Genomic DNA, 22,626 nt, shown 5'->3' with positions numbered 1-22,626 from the left:
ATATTGATTTTTCTTCTGGAAAAAAAAATATATATTAATTAAATCATTATTTTGTAAAAAGAGTAATTTTTTATGGAGTTGTTTTTGGTGCGACTTTTTGGACTTTTTGGTGCAGGTAGGGGGAAAAATTTGAGTTGAAATGTTGATTTGTGTTATTTAAACTGTTTTTTTTTTTAATTTTATATAAATTCAACACCCTGAAAAACCCATACTGCACTTTGATTGTTTAGGGGTTACCCATCAAGCTTGTGATTTCAATAAATTCTTGCCTGATTTTAGAGAAATTAGACTGGAAAATGCACTGGAAAAGCTTCCAAAAAATCACACTAAAGACAACTCCATTTTTTTTAATCTTATTTTGGTCAAATAAATCAATTCAAAGATCTTGAAATTTAGTTATTTAAGACTTGTTTTTGAATGCATAAATGTATTCAATGTCCATTTTTTAATCTTATTTTGGTCAAATAAATCAATTCAAAGATCTTGAAATTTAGTTATTTAAGATGTATTTTTAAATGCATAAATAGATTCAATGTCGTGAAGAACTTTTTCATTTTTTAAATATATATATTTTAAAAATAGAATAAATTTTATTTTAGTGGGAAAAATAAACCAATTCTCATTTCAAATTTTGGCAAGATTGAATTTTAGTTTTTTAGAATACGTTTTTTTAATGCATAAATAAATCCAAAACCCTTACAAACTATCGAGACACTCAAATTTTGCAAATAATACATTTGAAAGTTACCATTTCAAAAAATCCCTAACCGAAAAGATACCCGAAAAAGACAAAAAAACATTTAATAGTTCAACTATGCTAAAAATTTATTATTATTTTATAATAATTATAATTATATCTCATAAATAAAAAATGACCTTTTTAAAAGGAAAAGAAAAACAACATATTTTGTATGGTTAAAAAAAAGTACAATCCAAAAGTACATTTTACATAATCATGATAAATACTAACTTTAATTGATTTAAATATATATTATTTTAATTATATGGTTAAAAAAGTACAATCCAAAAGTACATTTTAGGTAATCATGATAAATACTAACTTTAATTGATTTAAATATATATTATTTTAATTTTTTTATTTTGTAATATATTATTTTAAAATTAATAAATTTTTAACCAATATAAAAATCTACATCAAATAAAATAATTTTCCTTAAATAATAATAATAATTAAACTTACATTTTCAAAAATGAATCTTCTTAGAAATTTAAGATATACATTACAAACAACAAAAGTAAAAATATTTTTTTAAATTAACCCTCGGAAAATCCAAACTTTAAAATTCTTAAAACCATCCATAATAATGAAAAAATGACCATATAAATTTTACCACCTTAAAAAAAAATCTTTTAAATATTATTTAAAATTTATATATTTAATTATTATATTATTCTACCATAATTCATATTTTTATTTAAAATTATGGTATTCCACCCAAATTACGTACAAATTTATTATGACTTTGTGGAATCAGATTTATGCCAAACCTGCTTTTCGGAAGTTCATAAATAATAAATAAACAGCGACATTTCATCGAAAAGTAACACGATAAGAGACCATAAATAACAAACGATTTGCTCCTGTAGCTTGGCATTTCGATAAATTAAAATTTGAGGGATCGATTCAATCAAAGGGTTTTCATTTTATATTCGGAACTTCGAATCAAATGATGCCAGGGAGGTCCCCAGGGCAGAAACCACTAAACAACATCCATGCTTCTGCATGTGTCCTGCTGATTGACAGGAACTTGCTACGAACTTTCTAAATTTGGGACGCGGAAGAAGTCTTCAATGGCGTGTTCTCTTCAGAAGACATTTTCTTCGTTCTGAAGAGTCCCGGGAATAACTGTCGGACACTGCTTATTACCTAAGGTGAAGGATCTGATTGTGGCTGGAGAAAAAAGCATGGAGAACTATTTGAATGAAAACTTTGGTGGGGTGAAGCCCAAGCATTCATCCGAAGAGGCTCTCAAAAGATGGAGGAACTTGTGTTCGGTGGTGAAAAACCCAAAGCGCAGGTTTCGCTTTACAGCAAATTTAGAAAAGAGATCAGAAGCAGAGGACATGAAAAAAAGCAATCAGGTGCCCTGTCGTTTTATTCTTTTTGCTGGTTATTTTTCTTTCATTGATATGTTTGGAGCAATCAGGATCTTATCTGGATCCAGTAAGCACGACCGAGTATTACCTATTATTCACATTCACTAAATCAAGGGGTGAAAACGACAAGAAATTAACAACACAATATCCCAATATTCACTGGTAACGACAACAAATGTCGTTCACGACAAACTGCTAGTCAAGTTGATGCACCTATAACCATCCATTCACAATTGTTATGGGTGATAAATGCATAAACCCAATATTTTAGGTTTTTAGTGATGATGAAGATGATTAATTTTTACTAATTCCATGAGAGGCATAAATATTCATTCTTAACAACGACGTTTAAAGTCATTATCTCAAAGTTCATCCTGTGACTTCCGGAAATTGAACTTAATTGGGGAGGATCCAATCATTCCTCCCAACCCAATTGAGCCAACTACACCTCTTCCCCTTGATACTTTCTGAGAGAGTGATTTGGAAAATGCCACAAGTCACTAGAACCACTTTGGGGTGAAATTGTAAGCCAGAAAACGTTAGTGGTTAAAAACTTGTCAGCAGACTGCGAAGAACTCCTAAACCATAGTGGGAATGTGTGTGCTTAAGAAACATCATATTATGCAAACTTGTCAGCAGACAGCAAGGACTTACCAAACCCCTGAGCTTAGTTGGCTAGAATTCAAAGAAAACCAATTCTCGAAATACATTAGTAACATTGATAATATGCTTCTGCTCAACTCTGTAAGAATCCTCCAGGATGCCGGATATTATGCCTAGATAGAAAAGTACTTATACAACCAATGGCCAATGAGAAAAATGTGTATGAGCAATTCTTTTGCTGTTGAATCTGCATAATTTTTTTGCAATGGTCAACCAAGCTGTTGTGCTGATTTCCTATGTGAATAAACATGGAAAAATGACTCAGTTATCAGTCGGCCTGAAGCACAAACAGTGAGGAGGCTTCATACCTTGTTAAAAGTAACTTGTAATTACATCCCATTTCCCTTCGCTTAAAGCCTACCTTTGCCTGTTCTATTGCTGATATTTATGTCAAAGCTGTGAAGAAACTCGGGGTTTATATCCTTCTTGTTGTTCTGGTACCTGGAGTTTATATTTACTTCTATGAATAACTGTCTGATAGAATCTCTTTATCCTATGATCAGTGCTTCTTTCGTTACCATGTGTTTCTTAGATCATTTGTTGGTTTTTACAGAGCAATGACTTTAAGTTTTAGAGTGGCTTCTCCATCATATGTAGTATACTAATGGAACAATCCCGTTTCGATGTTTAAATGGTTTCTAGCAACAACCTTTTCAGTACTATTTGCAAGGTCTGACTTTCATTCATTTTCTAATTCCAACTTAGATGTTCTTACTGCTTCTCCTGATTGGCTTTATACTTCTTGTAGTCTGTCATCCTGGTCGTTTTGCCCAAATTTCTTAGAGCGGTCTTCTTAGTTTCCTACAGTAAAAGTTGTTGCACTAATAAAAATTCCTTGTAATTGACTATATGACATGGTTTTCTTCTTACCTTTAAACCATATTCATTTCTTATGTGGAAATATGCTCACCGTGTCCATGTTCACTTGCAACTGTACAAGTCTGGCTTCTGTTGTGATTGACCCTGCTCATGACATAAAAGAAAAAAGTGGATGAAATCATGCGATAAAAGAAAATGTGAATGAAATCTCGAAAACGGATAGCATTAAACATTCACCCTAAGGCTTATTATGATGCATGCACAGGCTGCAATTAAAAGAAATAAAATCAATAAATACTAAATAGAAACAGGACCTTATATTATAGCTATATTAATAATTATAGTAACAATTGGAAAACAGTAGAGTAATAATATAATACCTTTCACAGGATGTCTCTCAAAAGGAGAACCTTGGCCTCTGATAATAATTAGTATAGCATGATATGGCGTGGTTCCTATTTTTTTGGGTCACTGGAATGAACATTTTGAGGATGGTACTTAGGGTAAACTGGATGCTGCAAAGGCTTGGGGCTTTGTCAATACAGGGCTCAAGGCAAACAATATGTTTATTAAGAGCTTAATATATCACTTGCAGGAATTGAATGTTATGAAACCAGCTCACAAAAAGATAGAAAAAATAGATCAACGACTTAGAAATCAGCCTCTTCGAGGGGGCAACCTCCTTTGCATTACACAAATGAAAAATTCTTGGATGATACAAATGACAATACCTCCTTTCTATATACAGAAGTCTAAGTGGCCCCAATATAATCAAAGCCTACATAACAATAATATTGTAGGGGCACAACAATAACAATAGTGGGCTTCTATGAGGAACAACAATAACAACATGGGGACTACATGGGCACAACAATACCATAAGGGGGTTGCATTAATAACAATAAGGGGCTACACTAGTAGTATAGGGGCCTAACATGCCCCTCTCCTTCAAAAAATGTTGTCCTCAGCGCTTGAGTAGCTCTGGATGCTTCTGTATAAAATTCTCGTCCTCCCATGTAGAATCTTTAGCGGGTAAGTTCTTCCACTTGATAAGATACTCTGAAATTGATTGATTTCATCGCTGTCGGGTTCTTGGTTCTGTGACTGCTTTTGATTCCACGATGATTTTCCCTTCCTCGTCAAGTTTTGACAATATTGTTTGAACTGAGATCTTCTCACCTATAACCTTCTTTAAGCATGAAACATGGAAAACTGGGTGCACTCAGGAAGATGCATGAAGCTCCAATTTGTATGCCATAGTACCAATCTTTTGTAACACCTTGTATGGACCATAATACTTTGGTGATAATTTATTATCCTTCTTAGCTTGCTTGAGGGATATTTGTTTGTATGGTTGTAGTCATAGAAATACCCAGTCACCAACATCAAAACTTCTTTCGCTGCGATGTTGATCTGCCTTATTATCCTTCTTAGGTTGCTTGAGGGATATTTGTTTGTATGGTTGTAGTCATAGAAATACCCAATCACCAACATCAAAACTTCTTTCGCTGCGATGTTGATTTGCCTGTTGTTTCATTCTATTTTGCGCCAAAGTGAGGTTATCCTTTAAGAGTTTGAGAACTTGTTGTTGATGTTTGATGTGATCTTCCACTGTTTGAACCTTAGAATTTTCTTTTAAAGATGATGTGATGGACGGTGGATGATATCCATAAAGTGCCATAAATGGGGTCAATTTTGCTGCAGTATGGAAGGAAGTGTTATACCATCATTCAACCAGAGGCAACCACTTGACTGATTGTGTTTGTTTATCATATACAAAGCAACGAATATATCCTTCCAAACATTTGTTCATTATCTTAGTTTGCCCATCAGATTGAGGATGATAAGATGAGCTAACTGAGTACCCAAATATTCCACTTGTTGTACTCCAAAGAAACATCTAGAACTTTTTGCATATAATTGTTTCTCCTCCAGTAGTTTGAGCACCCTGTCAACATGTTGAACATGATCCTTCCAAGACTTGTTGTAGATTAGTATATCATCAAAAAATATTAACACCAATTTTCTAAGGAAGGGTTTGAAAATGGAATTCATCAAACCTTGAAATGTAGAAGGTGCATTGGCAAGGCCAAAATACATGACCAAAAATTCATAATGACCCTCATGAGTTCTAAATGTTGTTTTTGACATGTCTTCAGTCTTCATTTTGATTTGATGATATTCTGAACGAAGATCCGACTTGGTAAAGTAAATTGCTCCATGTAATTCATCCAATAATTCATCAATGATAGGAATGGGAAATTTATCTTTAATAGTAAGCTTGTTGAACTCCCTATAATTTGGACGCATGTGCCATGATCCATCCTTCTTTTGTACTAATACCACTGGAGCAGAGAAAGAACTTTGACTAAGTTGAATTATACCAACCTCTAGCATTTTTGCAACCATACTTTCAATCACTCTTTTGGGCATATGGATGTCTGTAAGGCCTGATGTTTGGGGGAACACTTTCTGGAATCAAATGAATAGCATGATCATGATCACGAATAGGTGGGAGGCCTTTGGGAGTCTCAAATACCTTGGAATGATTGTCCAAAACATTTTGGAGATCTGGAGAAATAGATGATTTCGATGTGGAAACCTCTAGTGAACATAATTGTGCAATTACGCCCCATTGTTCTTTCTTTAGAAGTTTTTTCATGCTGTTAGAGCTGATTATCTTTCCCGGTTCCTTGCAATACCCCTTAATTCAATTTCCTTTCCTTCCCAAAAAAGTTTCAAGAAAAATTCTTGAAAATTAAAGCTATCGTACCCAAAGATTGTAGCCATTGGACTTGTAGTACAACATCTGCACCACCCATTGGAATGGAAAACATTGGACTATTCACGACACATTCTCCCATGGATAGCTTGATATTATGGCACTTTCCAGAGCAATTTATGGTTCCTCCATTTGCAACCATTACTTGACACTTTGGTGCCGGATATAAGAAACAATTCAATTCCTTGGCTATCTTACAATGAATAAAATTATGGGTACTACCCGAATCAATCAACACTATTACCTTTTTCTTCGTGATATGCCCTTCTATCTTGAGAGTTTTAGGAGTTGTAATTCCTGTCAATGCATTACAAGATATGGTTAGATTCATTTCTTCTTTCTCTGGGATTGGTTCCTGGTGTATATCCTCTTCTTTTGACGTTTCTTGTCCTTTTTCTTGCTCCTCTTCCCCATCTATGTAAATTAATTTATTCTCATCACACTTATGATCTTTAGTGTATTTTATATCACAATTGAAACAAAGCCCTTTTGCTCTTTTTTCTTCAATTGTTTTGGTGTCAACCTTGTAGGTGGTGAAAGGCTAGGAGCAACAACAGTTCCATCTTTATAGTTATGAGTGGTAGGCTTCCTTGTTGCCACAATTTTGCTTTCAATTTTTCTTGCCAACCTATATGCCTTCTCCAATGAATCAGGTTCCTAAAGGCGAATCTCATGTTGGATGTTATCATTTAAATTCCCTATATATCATTTACCGTTATATTCAATTTTTGGAAGTCCACAATGTGCTCTGCCATTGAACCCATTTGTTTGAGATTTATCAATAGGCTAAAGAAGGTGTTGCTCTTTGTATCTTCATAATGTGCTATTGTTTCCTTCGTGAAAATTGACCAGATGACAAGTTGTTTACGAGAACAAATCCCTCTATACCATACAAACTGATTCAGTTCTAAATATAAAGATGCAATACGTACCTTTTGTACGTTTTGCACATTATGTAGATCAAAATATTTTTCCATCTGTAGTATCCATGTTACGGGATCCTTGCCATCAAACTTCTTCATATCTATCTTTGGAATATGCTGGGTCTTCATTCCAACATTAGATGCTATGAAATCATGATTAACATTACTTTTGTTCTCATCATGAGTTTCCTCTACTACCTTTTCGCCATTAGGAGGCCTTTCTTGTAGCAACTTTGTCCCACCTTCCTTCAAACCTTCCATGTCTTTCTTCAAATCTTTCATGCCTTTCTTCTAATATGCTTCCATACCATCGATATCAGCTTCCATGGCATAGATAAAACTATTTATCTTAGCTTCGATCGCATTCTTCAAATCATCCATCCAATTTTGATTACTAGGTGTTTCTATTTTCTTGATTCGAGTCATTCTTTTTCTTGCTTTTAGGATCTCGATCTTGAATCTGTTTTATCTTTGAAAGTTCGGATCTCCAAGGTTTGGAATTGCGACCTGCGGTAGCCCTTTGCGTTCTCCTTCCAGTGCCACAAGTATGATCGAAATTGGATTCACCATGGAAGAGTTATGCTTAATCTCCCAAGATGACCTGATTATATATTTTTTCAGTAGAGCTAACTTGTACGAAGTGTCACGTGTCACTGTTTTGACCTTCAGGCCTGAAAAAATACACAGAGAAGTAAAGTTCGTCCTCTTTCTGTAACTTATAAAATTTCAATCTGATGCTCAGAGAGAAAGTTATGACAATTTTCCCAAGGTCACCTGTTTGGGATGTAATTTGGGAGCCTGCAAAAACCCTAAATGTCTTGGACCATATCTCCGAAAATATAGCGAAACAAGATTTGAAATTCGGGCCCGAGCTTCACCAAGATTTCAGCTCAAATGGGTTTTAATTTCAGAGTCTGAACCTTCATAGAAACAAAATTATAGCGAAAATGCCACGATGACCTATTTGAGATGGAATTTTGGAGCTTGCAAAAACCCTAACTTCCTCAGATCATATCTCCGAAAATATGAGACAAGATCTGAAATTTGTACCCGAGGTTCAGAACAATTTCGGCTCAAATGGGTTTTTTTTTAGCTTCTGAAACTTCGTAGCGAAAAAAGTTATAGCAAAAATGCCACGATGACCTGTTTGGAGTAGCGAAACCCTAAAATCCAAAGCTCTGATACCAAATGTTATGAAACCAGCTCAAAAAAAGATAGAAAAGATAGATTAACGACTTAGAAATCAATCTCTTCAAGGGGGAAACCTCCTTTACATTACAAAAATGAACAATTCTTGGATGATATTAATGACAATACCTCCTTTCTATATATAGGAGTCTAAGTGGTCCCAATATAATCAAAGCCTACATAACAATAATATTGTAGGGGCACAACAATAACAATAGTTTGCTTCTATGGGGAATAAGAATAACAACATGGGGACTACATGGACATAACAATACCATAAGGGGGTTGCACTAATAACAATAAGGGGCTACACTAGTAGTATAGGGACCTAACATTGAACTTTGGTGGAGAGGATAATGCTCCTCCTCAACCACCTGAACTAAACCCAATTGACATAGATGATAGCACAACTCCAATTATAACATCACAATGGAAATTTAATGGTAAGAGAGGAATTCTGAGTTGGATAATACATTATTGTTCTTTTAGAGATAGTACAATTTATGGAAAGTGACATGTGGCTAGTGCAAAGTGTGTGCCTAATTAAATTTATACAAGTTAAAAGTTTTCAACTTCCTGTAACAAGCCGCATTGTCATGTTAGGTTATACTTCGTAGTCTCATTAACCTATTTTGGTCATTTTATAACGTTAGTATAATTCGTTTCATTTTTTCTCTAGAATGCCACCTAATGGGGCATCTTTTCATAAAAGCACCTAGCAAAAGAAAATGTAATTTTTCCTTTTGCTTAAAGCATAGCGAGGGTGCCAAGTTCCAACACCATCACCTTGGATTTTCTGCTCTATATAACCCTTCTAAACCCCAATTTGTCCTTTCTCACGTACAACACACTCAAAAGTTAGGATAGTTAGGATTGTGTGGACAACGAGTTTTCAAAAGCAGAAAAGTGTTGACAACAGGGATTTTCTACCATATTCCAAGTGCATTGTAGATCTAGCAATCATGATTCATTATTTTGGCACAAATTTGGATAAGCCTTGGCCATTTTTTAAAATGGCTGGAAATGATAGAAGAATAATCAGATTTTCACTAGGAGTAGTCTGTCTTCACACTGTTCTGTCTTTACACTCATAGAGATAATGGTGATAGTTTCCCAGAATGCATAGATGTAGAGGACTAAGCAGAGGATGATTGAGCATCACTGGTGGCTTGAACCTTGTTTCATTTCTTTTGTTATTATTTTTAATATGACAGACCTCACTCTTTTCTGTTTAAATAATGATGGATGTAATTTGATAAGATATTGATAGTTTTACAGTGAGAAATAAAATTATTCTCTTATTTTTAATATCACTTATGTAATTGCCAATTGGATCATTTATGTTGTTTTGATTGTCAATTTTTGTGATTGTCAATTAATACTTGGGGTATGGTCTCCCTATACTAGGGGCTTTGATGTGCACTGTTACATCCTCAATTTGGGGGGACACTGTGCATGTCCTTGAGAACTAGCCTGGTGCTGCTTTATCCCTGAAACTTGGTGAGATATCGATATCTGTCTGTGTCTTTCTCATATAATTTTTCTTCCTTTTATGGAAAATTAAGCTGCCATTTATTACTCAAATACACAGGATGACAATTTAGTGTTCAGCTGGAGCTTATTTACTTGTGTCATAACACAAATGTTACACCTTATCTTATCAAACTGGTGTAGGAAGACCTGGGATAATGTAGATGATTGGAGATTTTGAACCTGAATTTGTCAATGAATGAACATTTTGACCAATCACTTTCAGATGTTGGTAGGGCAAACAAAGATAATTCCTTTTTTTCCTCTGGAATATTTAGATGGACAGTGGCTCAACTACCGGCCATGATAGCAGCTGGTAACTTGGTTGGACTGTTCTTGACTCAAATCTCGATGAGACTAGAACCAAAGCTGTCATGACAGAATCTATTTTAAAACAATTCATTCAAATTGATTGAGCTAACCCGTTAGATTAATCAAATTACAAGTGTTATCTTTTTCCATTGTTAGTGTTTTTGAAACACAAGGATGTTAAAAATGTACTACATCAAATAATTTTTTTCCTCTTTATCTAAGAAAAGAATACACCATATGTGGAAAATAACAGAGGAGGAGGTTGTATTTTAATTTTTACTACAATTCCTACACAAGGTAAAAATAGCAGTTGTGTTTATTTCTTGAATTCAAAGTTGTTGAAGTGAAAAAGCCTAGAATATGTGGAAAATAACAGAGGAGGTTGTTGTATTTTACTGCAATTTCTACACAAGGTAAAAAATAGCAGTTCTGTTTATTTCTTCAATTCAAAGTTGTTGAAGTGAAAAAGTATGTATAAAAGATAATGATTTTTGCTTTATTTGTGATGATTTATAATGGTTGTATCTAAAGTAGAATAAATTGTAACTTTTGGCTAAGTTTTTGGGAATGTGAAAGATGTAGAAAACACAAAAACACATATTTCTGTAGTCAAATATGTATTAATATCTCAGTGACTTTATTTGGTACTAAGTTTGTCCTTTATGCTAACTTTCTTTATTGGTGTCCTTTACTTATTCAAAGATGTATTAACACCTTGGTGACTGCATGTGATCTCAAGGTTTTCCTTTATGCCACTTTTCTTTATTTGTATCTCCAAATCAAATCATGGTGGTAATGTTGGAGTTATGTTAATGAATCTTGACTGATATCTTAACTTATTAATTGGTGCTCGTCTAGTCTTTGGTGGGTTGTCTTCAGACATGTTGTGTGATCATCATGTAATTTGATCCACCTTCACACACTTACATTAAGAATAGGGTTTGTTGGTACCTTGCTAGTGCCATGTGGCATGCACACAAATAAAATCATAGTGGAAATGTTCGAGTTATGCTAACGAATCTTGACTGATATCTTAACTTATTAATGGGGGCTCGTCTAGTCTTTGGTGGGTTGTCTTCAGACATGTTATGTGATCAGCATGTAACTTGATCCACCTTAACACACTTTGGTGGGTTGCCTTCAGACATCTTGTGTGATCAGCATGTAACTTGATCCACCTTCACACACTTACATTAAGAATAGGGTTTGTTGGTGGGTTGTCTTCAAACATGTTGTGTGATCAGCATGTAACTTGATCCACCTTCACACACTTACATTAAGAATAGGGTTTGTTGGTACCTTGCTAGTACCATGCAATAATCTGCCCAAATGCGACATCAACAATATTCATAGATCTGACGAGTGTTCCACGGGGTCTCGTCCCTCCACCTAGGGGTCGAGTTGCCTAGCTCCCTCGCGCTCCGGGGACTTGGGGACGAGAGGGGGTCGTTTCCCCACGCTCCCAAAAAACAGGGTACGCGAGGAAACTTGAAAGGGGCCGTTTCCTCCATTTTTGGGGTCGTTTCCTAGGCGAAAGGGGTCTTAAGGGGTCTTGAACTGTCGTTTCCCAAGAAAATATTCGCAAATTTTTCTTATGAAACAAAAAAATCGTAATTTTTAATATTTGTTGACCGACCAGGAAGGGTTTACGTTATGTTCATTTCACATTTCATTTTTTGTTTGCTCCGTCGAACTGAACACTACCGCCATCGCCAAGCAGCCTATGTTTGCTCCTTAGTTGAACGGAACGTTGCTGCCATCGCCAAGCAGCGTTCTGTCTGCTCCTTCGTTGAACAGATTACCTTGAGCAATTATGCTCATTTATCTTTTGATATGTTCTTATGTTATTTTGATTCTATAAAATTAAAAAAATTGACTCTTGATGTATCAGACTTGACGTTTATAATTTTATTTCAATATTTAGTATTCAATGTTCATAGTTGGAAGTGAAACATCAATATGGTTTAAAGTTAAAAGTTTAAAAGTTTAAACATTTATAATTTTATCATTTATTTTCATTGTGCATTGTTAGTAAGTTAGTAGACTAGTAGTTACACTACACAGTGACAAACTTACATGTATGATGTGTGATTATAATTTATATGATAATGATATCAATGATCATGCTTTTCGTTTTAAATTTGTTTCAGTTATATGATTCATCGATTTATATTTTATATTTGTAAGTTTTTAAGACCCCCGACGTCCCCCCACGTTTCCTATAATTTGGTGGGGAGCTTTTGCATAGGCCGCTCCTGCGTACCCCCGCTCCCTCGCCTCCTCGTCCCGGAAACTTGGTGGAACATTGGATCTGACTAACCCTGTGTCTTAGGATTTGAACTTGAATCATTGTTTCAATGACCACCTTAAATTGCCACTAGACCACAACTTGACAAACAACCCTGTGTCTCAGGATTTGAACTTGAATCAGTGTTTCAAGTTTCAACGACCACTTTAAATTGCCACTAGACCACAACCTTTTTTTTGTTGGCTGTGGTTCACGGACACCTTGGTCAATGGGTGGTCGCTATGTCCATGGAAAAATCTGGGCTGATCGACCCCGAAGGGAATCTAGCCCCGCGGTCCACTAGCAAGGCCTAACCCCAAGGGCTTCGGGCAGAATGACCCCTGTGACCTCCCGAACGGTGAGGCACTGATTTTGACCAACTGAGCTAACCCTTGGGGCTAGCTATACCACAACTTGACAAACAACCTAATATCTATATATGTAAGAGGCTAAGCCTCAATTATATATAAGAAAATTAATAAAATAGTATCTTAATGTCTGGGTTATCTTTCATAAAATGCCATTTTTGTTCAGGTTGTCCAAACATACTCTGGAATTACAAGATAGGGAATTGTTGATCATTAGAGAAATAATTTATACAATTATGTATTATACTTTCATCTCTCATGTATTTGATGTTGCATTATAATTTTGAAATGTAGTAAATACAGTTGATAATGGTTTTGGTGCATTGTGACAGGGAATAGTGCATTGGAAACAAATCACGCTATGTGATACATTTTTCTGACCTCTGTTTGAAATTATAATATATATTTGATGTGCAAAGCTGCTGCAGATGTGAATCTCGGGTCATCCTAGCAAAGAGAGTTAAAAGAGTTAAAACAATGCCTGATGTTCTTCTTGATTGTTTTGTTTGTGACAGAAGAAACTAAGAGTAGCTTTTTTAGTTCCTCAGGCTGCATTCCGGTTTATTGATGGTAAGGCCATGTTCAGTATGTCCACCTGACAGTTTTTTCATTGTGGCTTGTTAGCTCATTTCTGACTCTTAGTTTATGCATGTACAGCTGGTCTGTCGGTTTCCACTGATTACAAAGTACCAGAGGAAGTCAAAGCATCTGGTTTTGGTATTTCGCCAGATGAACTAGCGTCCATAGTCGAAGGCCACGATCTTAAGAAGTTAAGAGACCATAGTGGCATTGAAGGAATCTCTGAAAAGCTCTCTACATCAATCACTAATGGAATTGTGGCCACTGAGGAAAGCTTAAAGCGGAGGCAGGAGCTCTATGGTTTTAACAGATTCGTGGAGAAGCCACCTCGGGGATTTTGGATGTTTGTGTGGGAAGCAATGCAGGACACGACTCTCATGATCCTTGCAGTTTGTGCAGTTATCTCTCTAGTTGTTGAAATTTATAAAGAAGGGTGGCCCAAAGGTGCTTATGATGGTCTTGGCGTTATTTTTAGCATTTTATTAGTTGTCTTTGTAACAACAACTTGTGATTATCATCAATCATTGCAGTTTAAGGCTTTAGATAGAGAGAAGAAGAAGATATTTATACAAGTAGTTCGAAATGGTTATAGACAGAAAATTTCAATATATGACCTAGTTGTTGGGGACCTCGTGCATTTATCGATTGGGGATCAAGTGCCTGCAGATGGGCTATTTGTATCTGGCTTTTCTTTGCTTATAGACGAGTCGAGCCTAACAGGTGAGAGTGAACCTGTGAATGTGAACAAAGAGAAACCCTTTCTCTTGTCAGGAACAAAGGTACAAGATGGTTCTGGCAAGATGTTGGTGACAACAGTAGGCATGAGGACTGAATGGGGTAAACTGATGGCAACCCTGAGTGAAGGCGGTCAAGATGAAACTCCACTACAGGTGAAGCTCAATGGTGTAGCAACAATAATTGGAAAAGTTGGATTATTCTTTGCCATTATTACATTTGCAGTATTAGCAAAAGGACTGATTGACAGGAAGATAAGCAGTGGGCAACAGTGGAACTGGTCCGAAGATGACTTTACAGAAATTTTAGACTTCTTTGCTATAGCAGTGACCATTGTTGTGGTTGCAGTTCCAGAGGGTTTGCCTTTGGCCGTGACTCTCAGCCTTGCCTTTGCCATGAAGAAAATGATGAATGATCGATCACTGGTTCGCAATCTTGCAGCTTGTGAAACAATGGGCTCTGCAACATGCATTTGCAGTGATAAAACTGGCACATTAACAACAAACCATATGACCTTGGTGAAACTATGGATGTGCGGCAATGTCAAGGAAATTCACAATGCTGAGGAAGCTAAGAAGGTGATGACCGAAACCTCTGAGAGTGCATCCAAAATGTTGATACAGTCAATTTTTCAAAATACCAATGGTGAAGTAGTGACAGACAAAGATGGAAGATGTCATACTATAGGCACGCCAACCGAGAGTGCTCTTTTGGAATTTGGCTTATTATTCGGTGGAAATTTTGTTAGAGTGTAAAGAAGCAACAATTGTCAAAGTTGATCATTTCAAATCTCTCAGAAAAAAAATAGTTGTAGTCTTGGAGCTTCCTGGTGGAAAGTGCCGTTGTCATTGTAAAGGTGCTGCAGAAATTATCTTGCAATCGTGTGACAAGGTTTTAGATTCAACTGGCCAGGCTGTTCCACTTGATGAAATAAGCATCAATCATCTAAAGAATGTCATTGAGAGTTTTGCTAGTGAAGCTCTCCAAACCACTGTGTCATGTTTATGTTGACCTGGAAAATAATTTTTCTCCCAGTGATCAAATCCCAGAAAATGGCTATACCTGTATACCTATTGTTAGTATCAGGGACCCAGTTCGCCCTGGTGTAAAATATGTTGTTCAAACCTGTAAATCTGCTGGAATCACTGTGCGAATGGTAACTGGAGACAATATTAACACTGCAAAGGCAATAGCGAAAGAGTGCGGTATTTTGACCGATGATGGTGTGGCTATTGAGGGTCCTGACTTTCGTCAAAAAAGCTTAGAGGAACTGAGAGAGCTGATTCCAAAGATTCAGGTAATGCTACCTCATAAAGGCAGAAGGTAGATAACCCAAATACATTTATGTACTTTCTGCAATCAATAAATGTAGAATGATTATTTCTTCTAATATCCATTACAGGTCATGGCAAGATCTTCACCATTAGACAAGCACACCTTGGTGAAACATTTACGTACAATGCATGATGAAGTTGTGGCTGTTACTGGTGATGGCACAAATGATGCACCAGCTTTACATGAAGCAGACGTAGGGCTTGCAATGGGCATTGCTGGCACTGAGGTTTGACTTTTCAAGTTATTATTAGGGTTTTCACCTTGCTTAGACTTATTGCATGGCTTTGCAATGTTATGTGGAACTGCGTTATCCTCAAAGTCATATAAAATAAGAGTGCAGGAGGTGATGCTCCACTATTATCAGTGAAGCGCAATCTGTTAATCGATTCCCCAACAATATCTGACACACATTTTCTGATTAAGAAAGTAAAGATGATTAGAAAATAACTCTCCCATGCTTAGTGGGATTAAGTCCCTTTGTAATGTTTGAACACCGTATGATACCTTGTTTCAATTAAAAAATCAGTATCCAACCATTCAAAACACTGGCACAAATCATAACATTCATGCTAAGCTCCTGCAAATATGGTGTCGACCTCAGTTTTTATTAAAAAATATTTTTCACTGATAAAAATAAATCCTTGTCTATACGTTGCAGATTATCAATGTAAGAACAAAACTGTTATAGACAATATGATTCGTGGCTCCTGTCGTATGACATGATCAAGAATTGGAACCATTTGATTCTCATATGTATTGTGTTGCCTCTGCCTTAAGGAAATATAAGGGTTCAGGTAATATCATGCCCAGTAGTTTTAGCATGGTGGTATCAAAATCGATTTATGTCCCCATTATATTCTAGTTGACAAAAGTTACATTTCACTGTAGTTAGAGTCCAGAAACTTCTCACAACAATTTTATTCAAAATCTCGCTCTTTCGGCATTTTGACCACCCTAGGGGTTTATGGAAAAACTTTGTTAGGGTTTTATGCTAAATATTTTTGGCTGATATGTTCTTGAAAAGATTACAAGTTACTGATTAATGCAAGAAACTAGAATACAGCAGAAGAAAACATAAGAATAGTATTACAATATATAATCCCTCACTTTAAGCCCTATTACCCAACAACATAAAAAACCAAAGCATGAAACTCGATACTACCTGGAGAAATGATTTGCGGGCTGAGAAAATGCGAAGAGTAGTGAACAATCAAAACCCTGGCGTTGGAGTGCTGGAACAGTTTCCCCTAGATGCCTTGCTCTCACCGGATTCTGGAGCTGTGATTGTGAAGCCCTTGTTGCCGTTTGTGTGCCAAAACCTGCATCGTGTGCATCAGAAATCGTTGGTGTGGATGCCCTAGATTTCCCAGTTTGTTTCGATCAGTTTAGGTCTGGGAGAAATGAGGAGGAGTATCTGCGAAAGCAGTCGTGAGAATGAGCCAAAATCGCTCTCGCTCAGTCCAGTTATTTTTTCCACGAGTCAACAGGTTAAACCTATAGATCTCTCTCAGGTCACACCGCTGGTCATGGGTTTAACCTCAATTCTGTAAACTGTTGTCTGTATGGCTCGTCAGATTGTGATTCTTACAATATTTTTTTACAGATGTGTGCTCCTATCAGATTAGACTTTCTTCACCTCCCTTGTGGTTGTCATACGAGCAGGACATGTCGTTATGGAAGGCATTCACTGCAAAGATTATTTTGCTTGTTAAACATCAAATACTCAGCCTTTCTGTAAAAATTGCTCCAAAATTACAATAAACGGTTCTTGATTAACAAGAGTTTCTAGACCACTGTTAGGTTTAAGAGACTCTCAGGAGGCTATTGCCAAATTCTTTGTAAATTGTTTTATTTCAGTTTATTTATGTTCATTATAGCGGGAAGTGACTACATATTATATATTTCTCTTGACATACTGTAATATTGGAAGTCCAGGTTGCAAAGGAGAGTGCAGATGTGATTATACTCGATGATAACTTCGCCACAATCGTCACAGTTGCCAAGTGGGGCCGTTCTGTGTTTATAAACATTCAAAAATTTGTGCAATTTCAACTGACAGTTAATGTGGTTGCGCTAATTGTGAATTTTTCCTCGGCATGTGTGACCGGTAATATGCGTATTATTGTTCTATTTTGTCCAACGCAATTATATATTTTCGATATGTTTCTATGCATGCTTTCTCGCTTATGATAGGTAATAAATTTAGGTTGGGTATGAAAGCCGTGGTGGTAATGTGCTCCTATTTATCAAATAGCCTGATTAATAACATTTATTGCCTTCTGATGTTTACTCCTCAGGTAGCTCTCCCCTCACAGCAGTACAGCTGTTATGGGTGAATGTGATCATGGATACTCTTGGAGCCTTGGCATTGGCAACAGAGCCTCCAAATGATGAATTGATGAAAAGAAAGCCTGTTGGAAGAGGCGGAAGCATCATCAGCAATGTTATGTGGAGGAATATTTTTGGCCAAGCTCTGTACCAGCTCATTGTAATATGGACGCTGCAAGCCAAAGGAAAAACACTATTAGAACTGGATGGACCGGATGCGGATTTGGTTCTAAACACACTGATCTTCAACTCATTTGTCTTCTGCCAGGTACCCTCTCCCTGACACACGGTCACACTTATGTGCACACATTTTCCATACTTGAAGGAAAGGCATGAGTAGGATTCTTGAGTCTTGACCTGAGATATAATGCGTTTAGAAATTGGAGCCTAATGATTTTTTTCTCGTTTTCAAAATGTTATTGATGCTTACAGTTGCATTATAGATCATACTATACTATTTTCAGAGATCTTTCTCCATATCCAGAACAGAAGCAGCCAAGAAAGAGCCTTATAGATTTACATGGATGCAAGCTTAATCACTAAGGGCAAGTGATCGCTACAGTTATCATTGTAACAAGTAATCTCACCTTTATGGACTTGCGATATGGCGAGCCAGATTGCCCATTTACATCTTCCCCTAATAGTTAGTGGCATATGGTCATAATCTAGCGTCAAATGACACAGCTTAGATGTTACACAGAGCTATTGACAGTTACAAATACATGAGTGCTTTCTAGCTTATGATAGGCACAACCCACTGGCAGAGTAAGGAGCTGCAGCTCTGAAGCCGATCTGCCGTTTATTTATTATCTGTTGACTAGTTTTAGCCAGGTCCAGGGTAACGTAAAAGCGTGCGTTTTACCTATTTTTGTGCTAGGAGTGATGGGGCCATGGCAGGGCACTAGCCGAAGTATTTATTCCATTTATAGAAAGTGCTGTGCCTATATCTGAACTTTCTTCATATTTTATGATAAGAAAAGTAGGCTTTTGATCAGAAAAGTTTCAAATACTGAATAGATGCTTTCCTGTTCCTCTTTTCACAAATGAAATGTAGTGACTGCAGTACTTTATCGGCCATATACTCTTTTAATTCTACGAAAAGTCGTGGACTAATTTCATATTCGATGTTGTATTAATTTGTGTTTTTGTTTCTCGCTGATTTGCAGGTTTTTAATGAAATAAGTTCAAGGGAAATGGAAGGGTTAAATGTTTTCCATGGCATACTGAGCAATTGGGTCTTCATGGCTGTCATGTCTTTTACGGTTGTGTTCCAAGTGATATTAATTGAATTCCTTGGTAGTTTTGCAAGTACGATTCCCCTTAGTCAAACCTAGTGGTTTCTCAGTGTACTGATAGGTTTTCTGGGAATGCCAATAGCCATGCTGGTTAAACTAATCCCCTTACCAGGGGAATCAAACCAATATAAATTAAAAGTCGAATGAGATGCAATTAGATTTTGCAGCCAATGGATGGATCTTGTCTTCCAGATATGCATGCATCTAATTCTAGTCTGCGTTTACAATGATCGAAATTCATTGTAGCCCATCTCTAATGAATACATGGCAATCATGTCTTGTAACCTATATTTTGTTTCAGTTCTGAGCAAAGACCATTTATTAACGAATTCGGTGAAGTAGAACGAACTTACAGGGATTATACGATATTTAAATTTATGGGAGACAAAGTGCTGAATTGCTACATTTAGTGCCCTTCCAAGCATGTCCAGTTTGAGTTTTGTATTGGGTTGACTTCGTAAATTGATTTGAACATTTGAGAGTGATTGTGTGGTGAGGACATAAGATGGAATAATATATTCTTCTTTTCTTCGGGCAACGAAATCATATCAAAGCACATTGAAGCAACAGGAAGCATGCCCAAATCAATATATGCCATACATTTACAAGGTCTTATAATGTTGGTTATATATATGCCATACATTTACAAGGTCTTATAATGTTGGTTATATATATGCCATACATTTACAAGGTCATAAAATATTTATTTTATATGTAGTTTGTTTTTACAAAAAAATTGCAATGTTTCTTTAACGTCATGAATATAAACAATCACATAGAGCGATACGACGATGAATGCCGAAGTAAATATACGTTATACATTTATAAGGTTTTACAATATTGATTATATCTAAGATTATGTTTTTTTTTTGGCCAAAAATTGTAATGTTTTTTAATATCATGAATACAAACAAGAATGTTAATACAAAACACGAATGTTAATTTGGACAAAATAATCACTTTAAGTGAAAATGATTATATCCAGTCTGTATTGCAAAATATTTTATTGTGTCTTTAAGACCGTGAATATAAACAAGCAGGTTACCTTGGACAAAATAATCACTTCATTAAGTGAAAATAATTATATCTAGTTTATTTTGCACAAAATTGTAATGTTTATTTAAGGTCATTTTTTAAACAAAATAATCACTTTATTAAGTGAAAACGATTACATCTAATTTGTTTTGCAAAAAATTTAATACTCTTTTAAGATCATGAATATAAACAATCACTTCATTAAGTAAAAATGATTAAATCTGAGTGTATTTTCAGAATTTTGTAACGTTTATTTAAGACCATGATTATAGACAAGCATGCTATTTTGGACAAAATAATCGCTTCATTCAGTGGAAAACATTGAAAATAACAAATAGCTTTTAGAATTTGTTGTAAAGATACTATATAGTAGTAGCATTTGGACTTTGCCATTAACTTTTCTATGTTAGAATAATTTTCATTAACTTGATATTTTAGTAGCAAGAAGTTTAATCATATGACTAGTTTTAGTCCACAAACCAAAAGTCCTCCATTTTATATTGATGTGACGTGTTTCATTGTGATATACCATTTCCTTTGATGCCATGATGATCCCAGGCTAAATCGACAATACCCACATTATGCAAATAAAATTGCATGTCACTGGTCCCAGGACTTAATCCCTTGATCCATGGTGAAAACCTCTCAAATAAAGGTTTAAGGCCCTTAATTAAATCTCATGCGGAACTGTTTATTTGACTATTCAATAGTCTAAACTTTCATTAACCTTTCCAACGGAAAACATGTTTTAAGTTAGAAATTCCCCAACTCCACGTGTCAACTCATCATTTATCGCAATCGCAAAGATTCAAAGGACTCTTAAGAATATGGCATTCAAAACCTCTGATTTGCGATATTCGATTGCTTACCTTTATCGCATTCAGCCTACACCGTTGATTTCACTCCATCAGATCAACCACTTTTGCGTCGTATCGCCACTTAAACCCATTCATCCGCCAGAACTCAAATCACTTAACTCGTTGATCTGAATTGGATCCTAGAACACTCTCTAAGTTTTCATGAATTCTTAAAAATTATGCCAAAGTTTTAAAGTCTTATAAAGGTCAAGCTTATAAGAGATATCCTCGTGACAATGGCAATTTGTGATCATTGCGGAGCAACGAGGACCCTCAGTCGAGCGCGCAGACCGTTGGCCCATGGTAACACGTGCTAGTGCAAATAGGAAAAACTAGAGGTTAATTCGAGAAATGGGGGTAGTTTCGGATATGCGATTAGTGACAAGTTGCTAATCGCATATCGCAGGGCAAACCCCTCAAAGAAGGATAAGCCCCGAGTGCCTGGACTCGAAATATTATGAAATGCGGAAAAGTAATTAATTCGGTTTCGACGGAGCGGGATTCCACAAAACCGGTAGGATATCGGAAGGGCTCGAGGCGGTAAGCGGTTTCAACTGAGTCCCGCCCGATGCCACACATCGATTGCCACGCGTCCGACGGAAGAGAGAGAAAACCACATCAGACGGGTGAATGTCATGTTACTTACTCGCCCGATATGGATGATGACCGTTGGATCTGGAGGCCCTAGATCGATGGTAGAGACGCGATCTAATGGATGATCGGATTCGACAGGGTAAACAGGCAGAGTTATATAAGATTTGAAGTCCGATATGGACGATGCGTTGGCAGAGATTCGTATTTCGCGGGCATTCTTGGAGTTAACGGACAAAACGATTGTTCAAACATTTCCAGTGAACTTGACACACTCATCCGTTCCAGAATAAGTGGCCACCTCCCTGTAAGGCGATATACAGTGATGATTACGCCGAACAGAGGGATTCAGACGGACAGAGGCAAGGAAACTAGAAAGCTGAGAAGCAGAAACAAATAGTCAGGAAGCTGATGTCTTCAAAGTCACGAATTGACAGAAGCAGAAAGCAGAAAGAGAGTTAGTTAGACACAGAAAGTTAAAAGTAGAAAGAAGGAGCCAAGCTGACCTGTAGAAGTAAAGGCAGCATCGAGCCAGACAAAGCCAGAGAGAGTTAGAGAGTCTGTGTACTCCAGAGAAGTTTTGGGAAGTTCAAGCGAACTCCTCTGTATATGCCTGTCATGTATGAGTCTCAGATTGGGCTCATACTACTGTGATCAATAGAGGTCGAGTTTCAGTAAGAAGAGTCTGTGTACTCTAGAGACTTCGGGGATCCAAGTACAGTCTTGCTGATTCATATCTGCTGTGTGAGACACAAATTGAGCTCACTATTGTAAAAACTCTGCTTTTGAAAACATAATAGAGAGGCCACCACTGAAGGCTGGACCAGGAGACGTAGCTCAGGAGTATTGGGTGAACTCCTTATTAAACTTGTTGTATTTAC

The 22,626-nt window shown here is 36.4% G+C and overlaps 1 protein-coding gene across 1 annotated transcript; it reads left to right on the top strand.

Moving 5' to 3' along the window:
- The first annotated feature begins 1,588 nt into the window (after window positions 1-1,588).
- LOC149173693 (calcium-transporting ATPase 10, plasma membrane-type-like) lies at window positions 1,589-19,815 on the top strand. The gene is given in 9 exon segments (XM_089424701.1): window positions 1,589-2,103; window positions 13,506-13,560; window positions 13,648-15,046; window positions 15,048-15,294; window positions 15,296-15,601; window positions 15,707-15,865; window positions 17,575-17,746; window positions 17,937-18,235; window positions 19,134-19,815. Coding segments are annotated over 9 exon segments (2,982 nt in total). The 5' UTR covers window positions 1,589-1,926; the 3' UTR covers window positions 19,302-19,815.
- Window positions 19,816-22,626: the final 2,811 nt, after the last annotated feature.

Source organism: Pinus tabuliformis, chromosome 4_2 (genome assembly GCF_031772625.1).
Source record: "Pinus tabuliformis cultivar Carrire ecotype Pingquan chromosome 4_2, CPIR1, whole genome shotgun sequence".
NCBI classification, from domain to species: Eukaryota; Viridiplantae; Streptophyta; class Pinopsida; order Pinales; family Pinaceae; genus Pinus; species Pinus tabuliformis.
The sequence above is the reverse complement of the archived record's forward strand: the minus strand, read 5'-3'. Positions and strand labels throughout refer to the sequence as shown.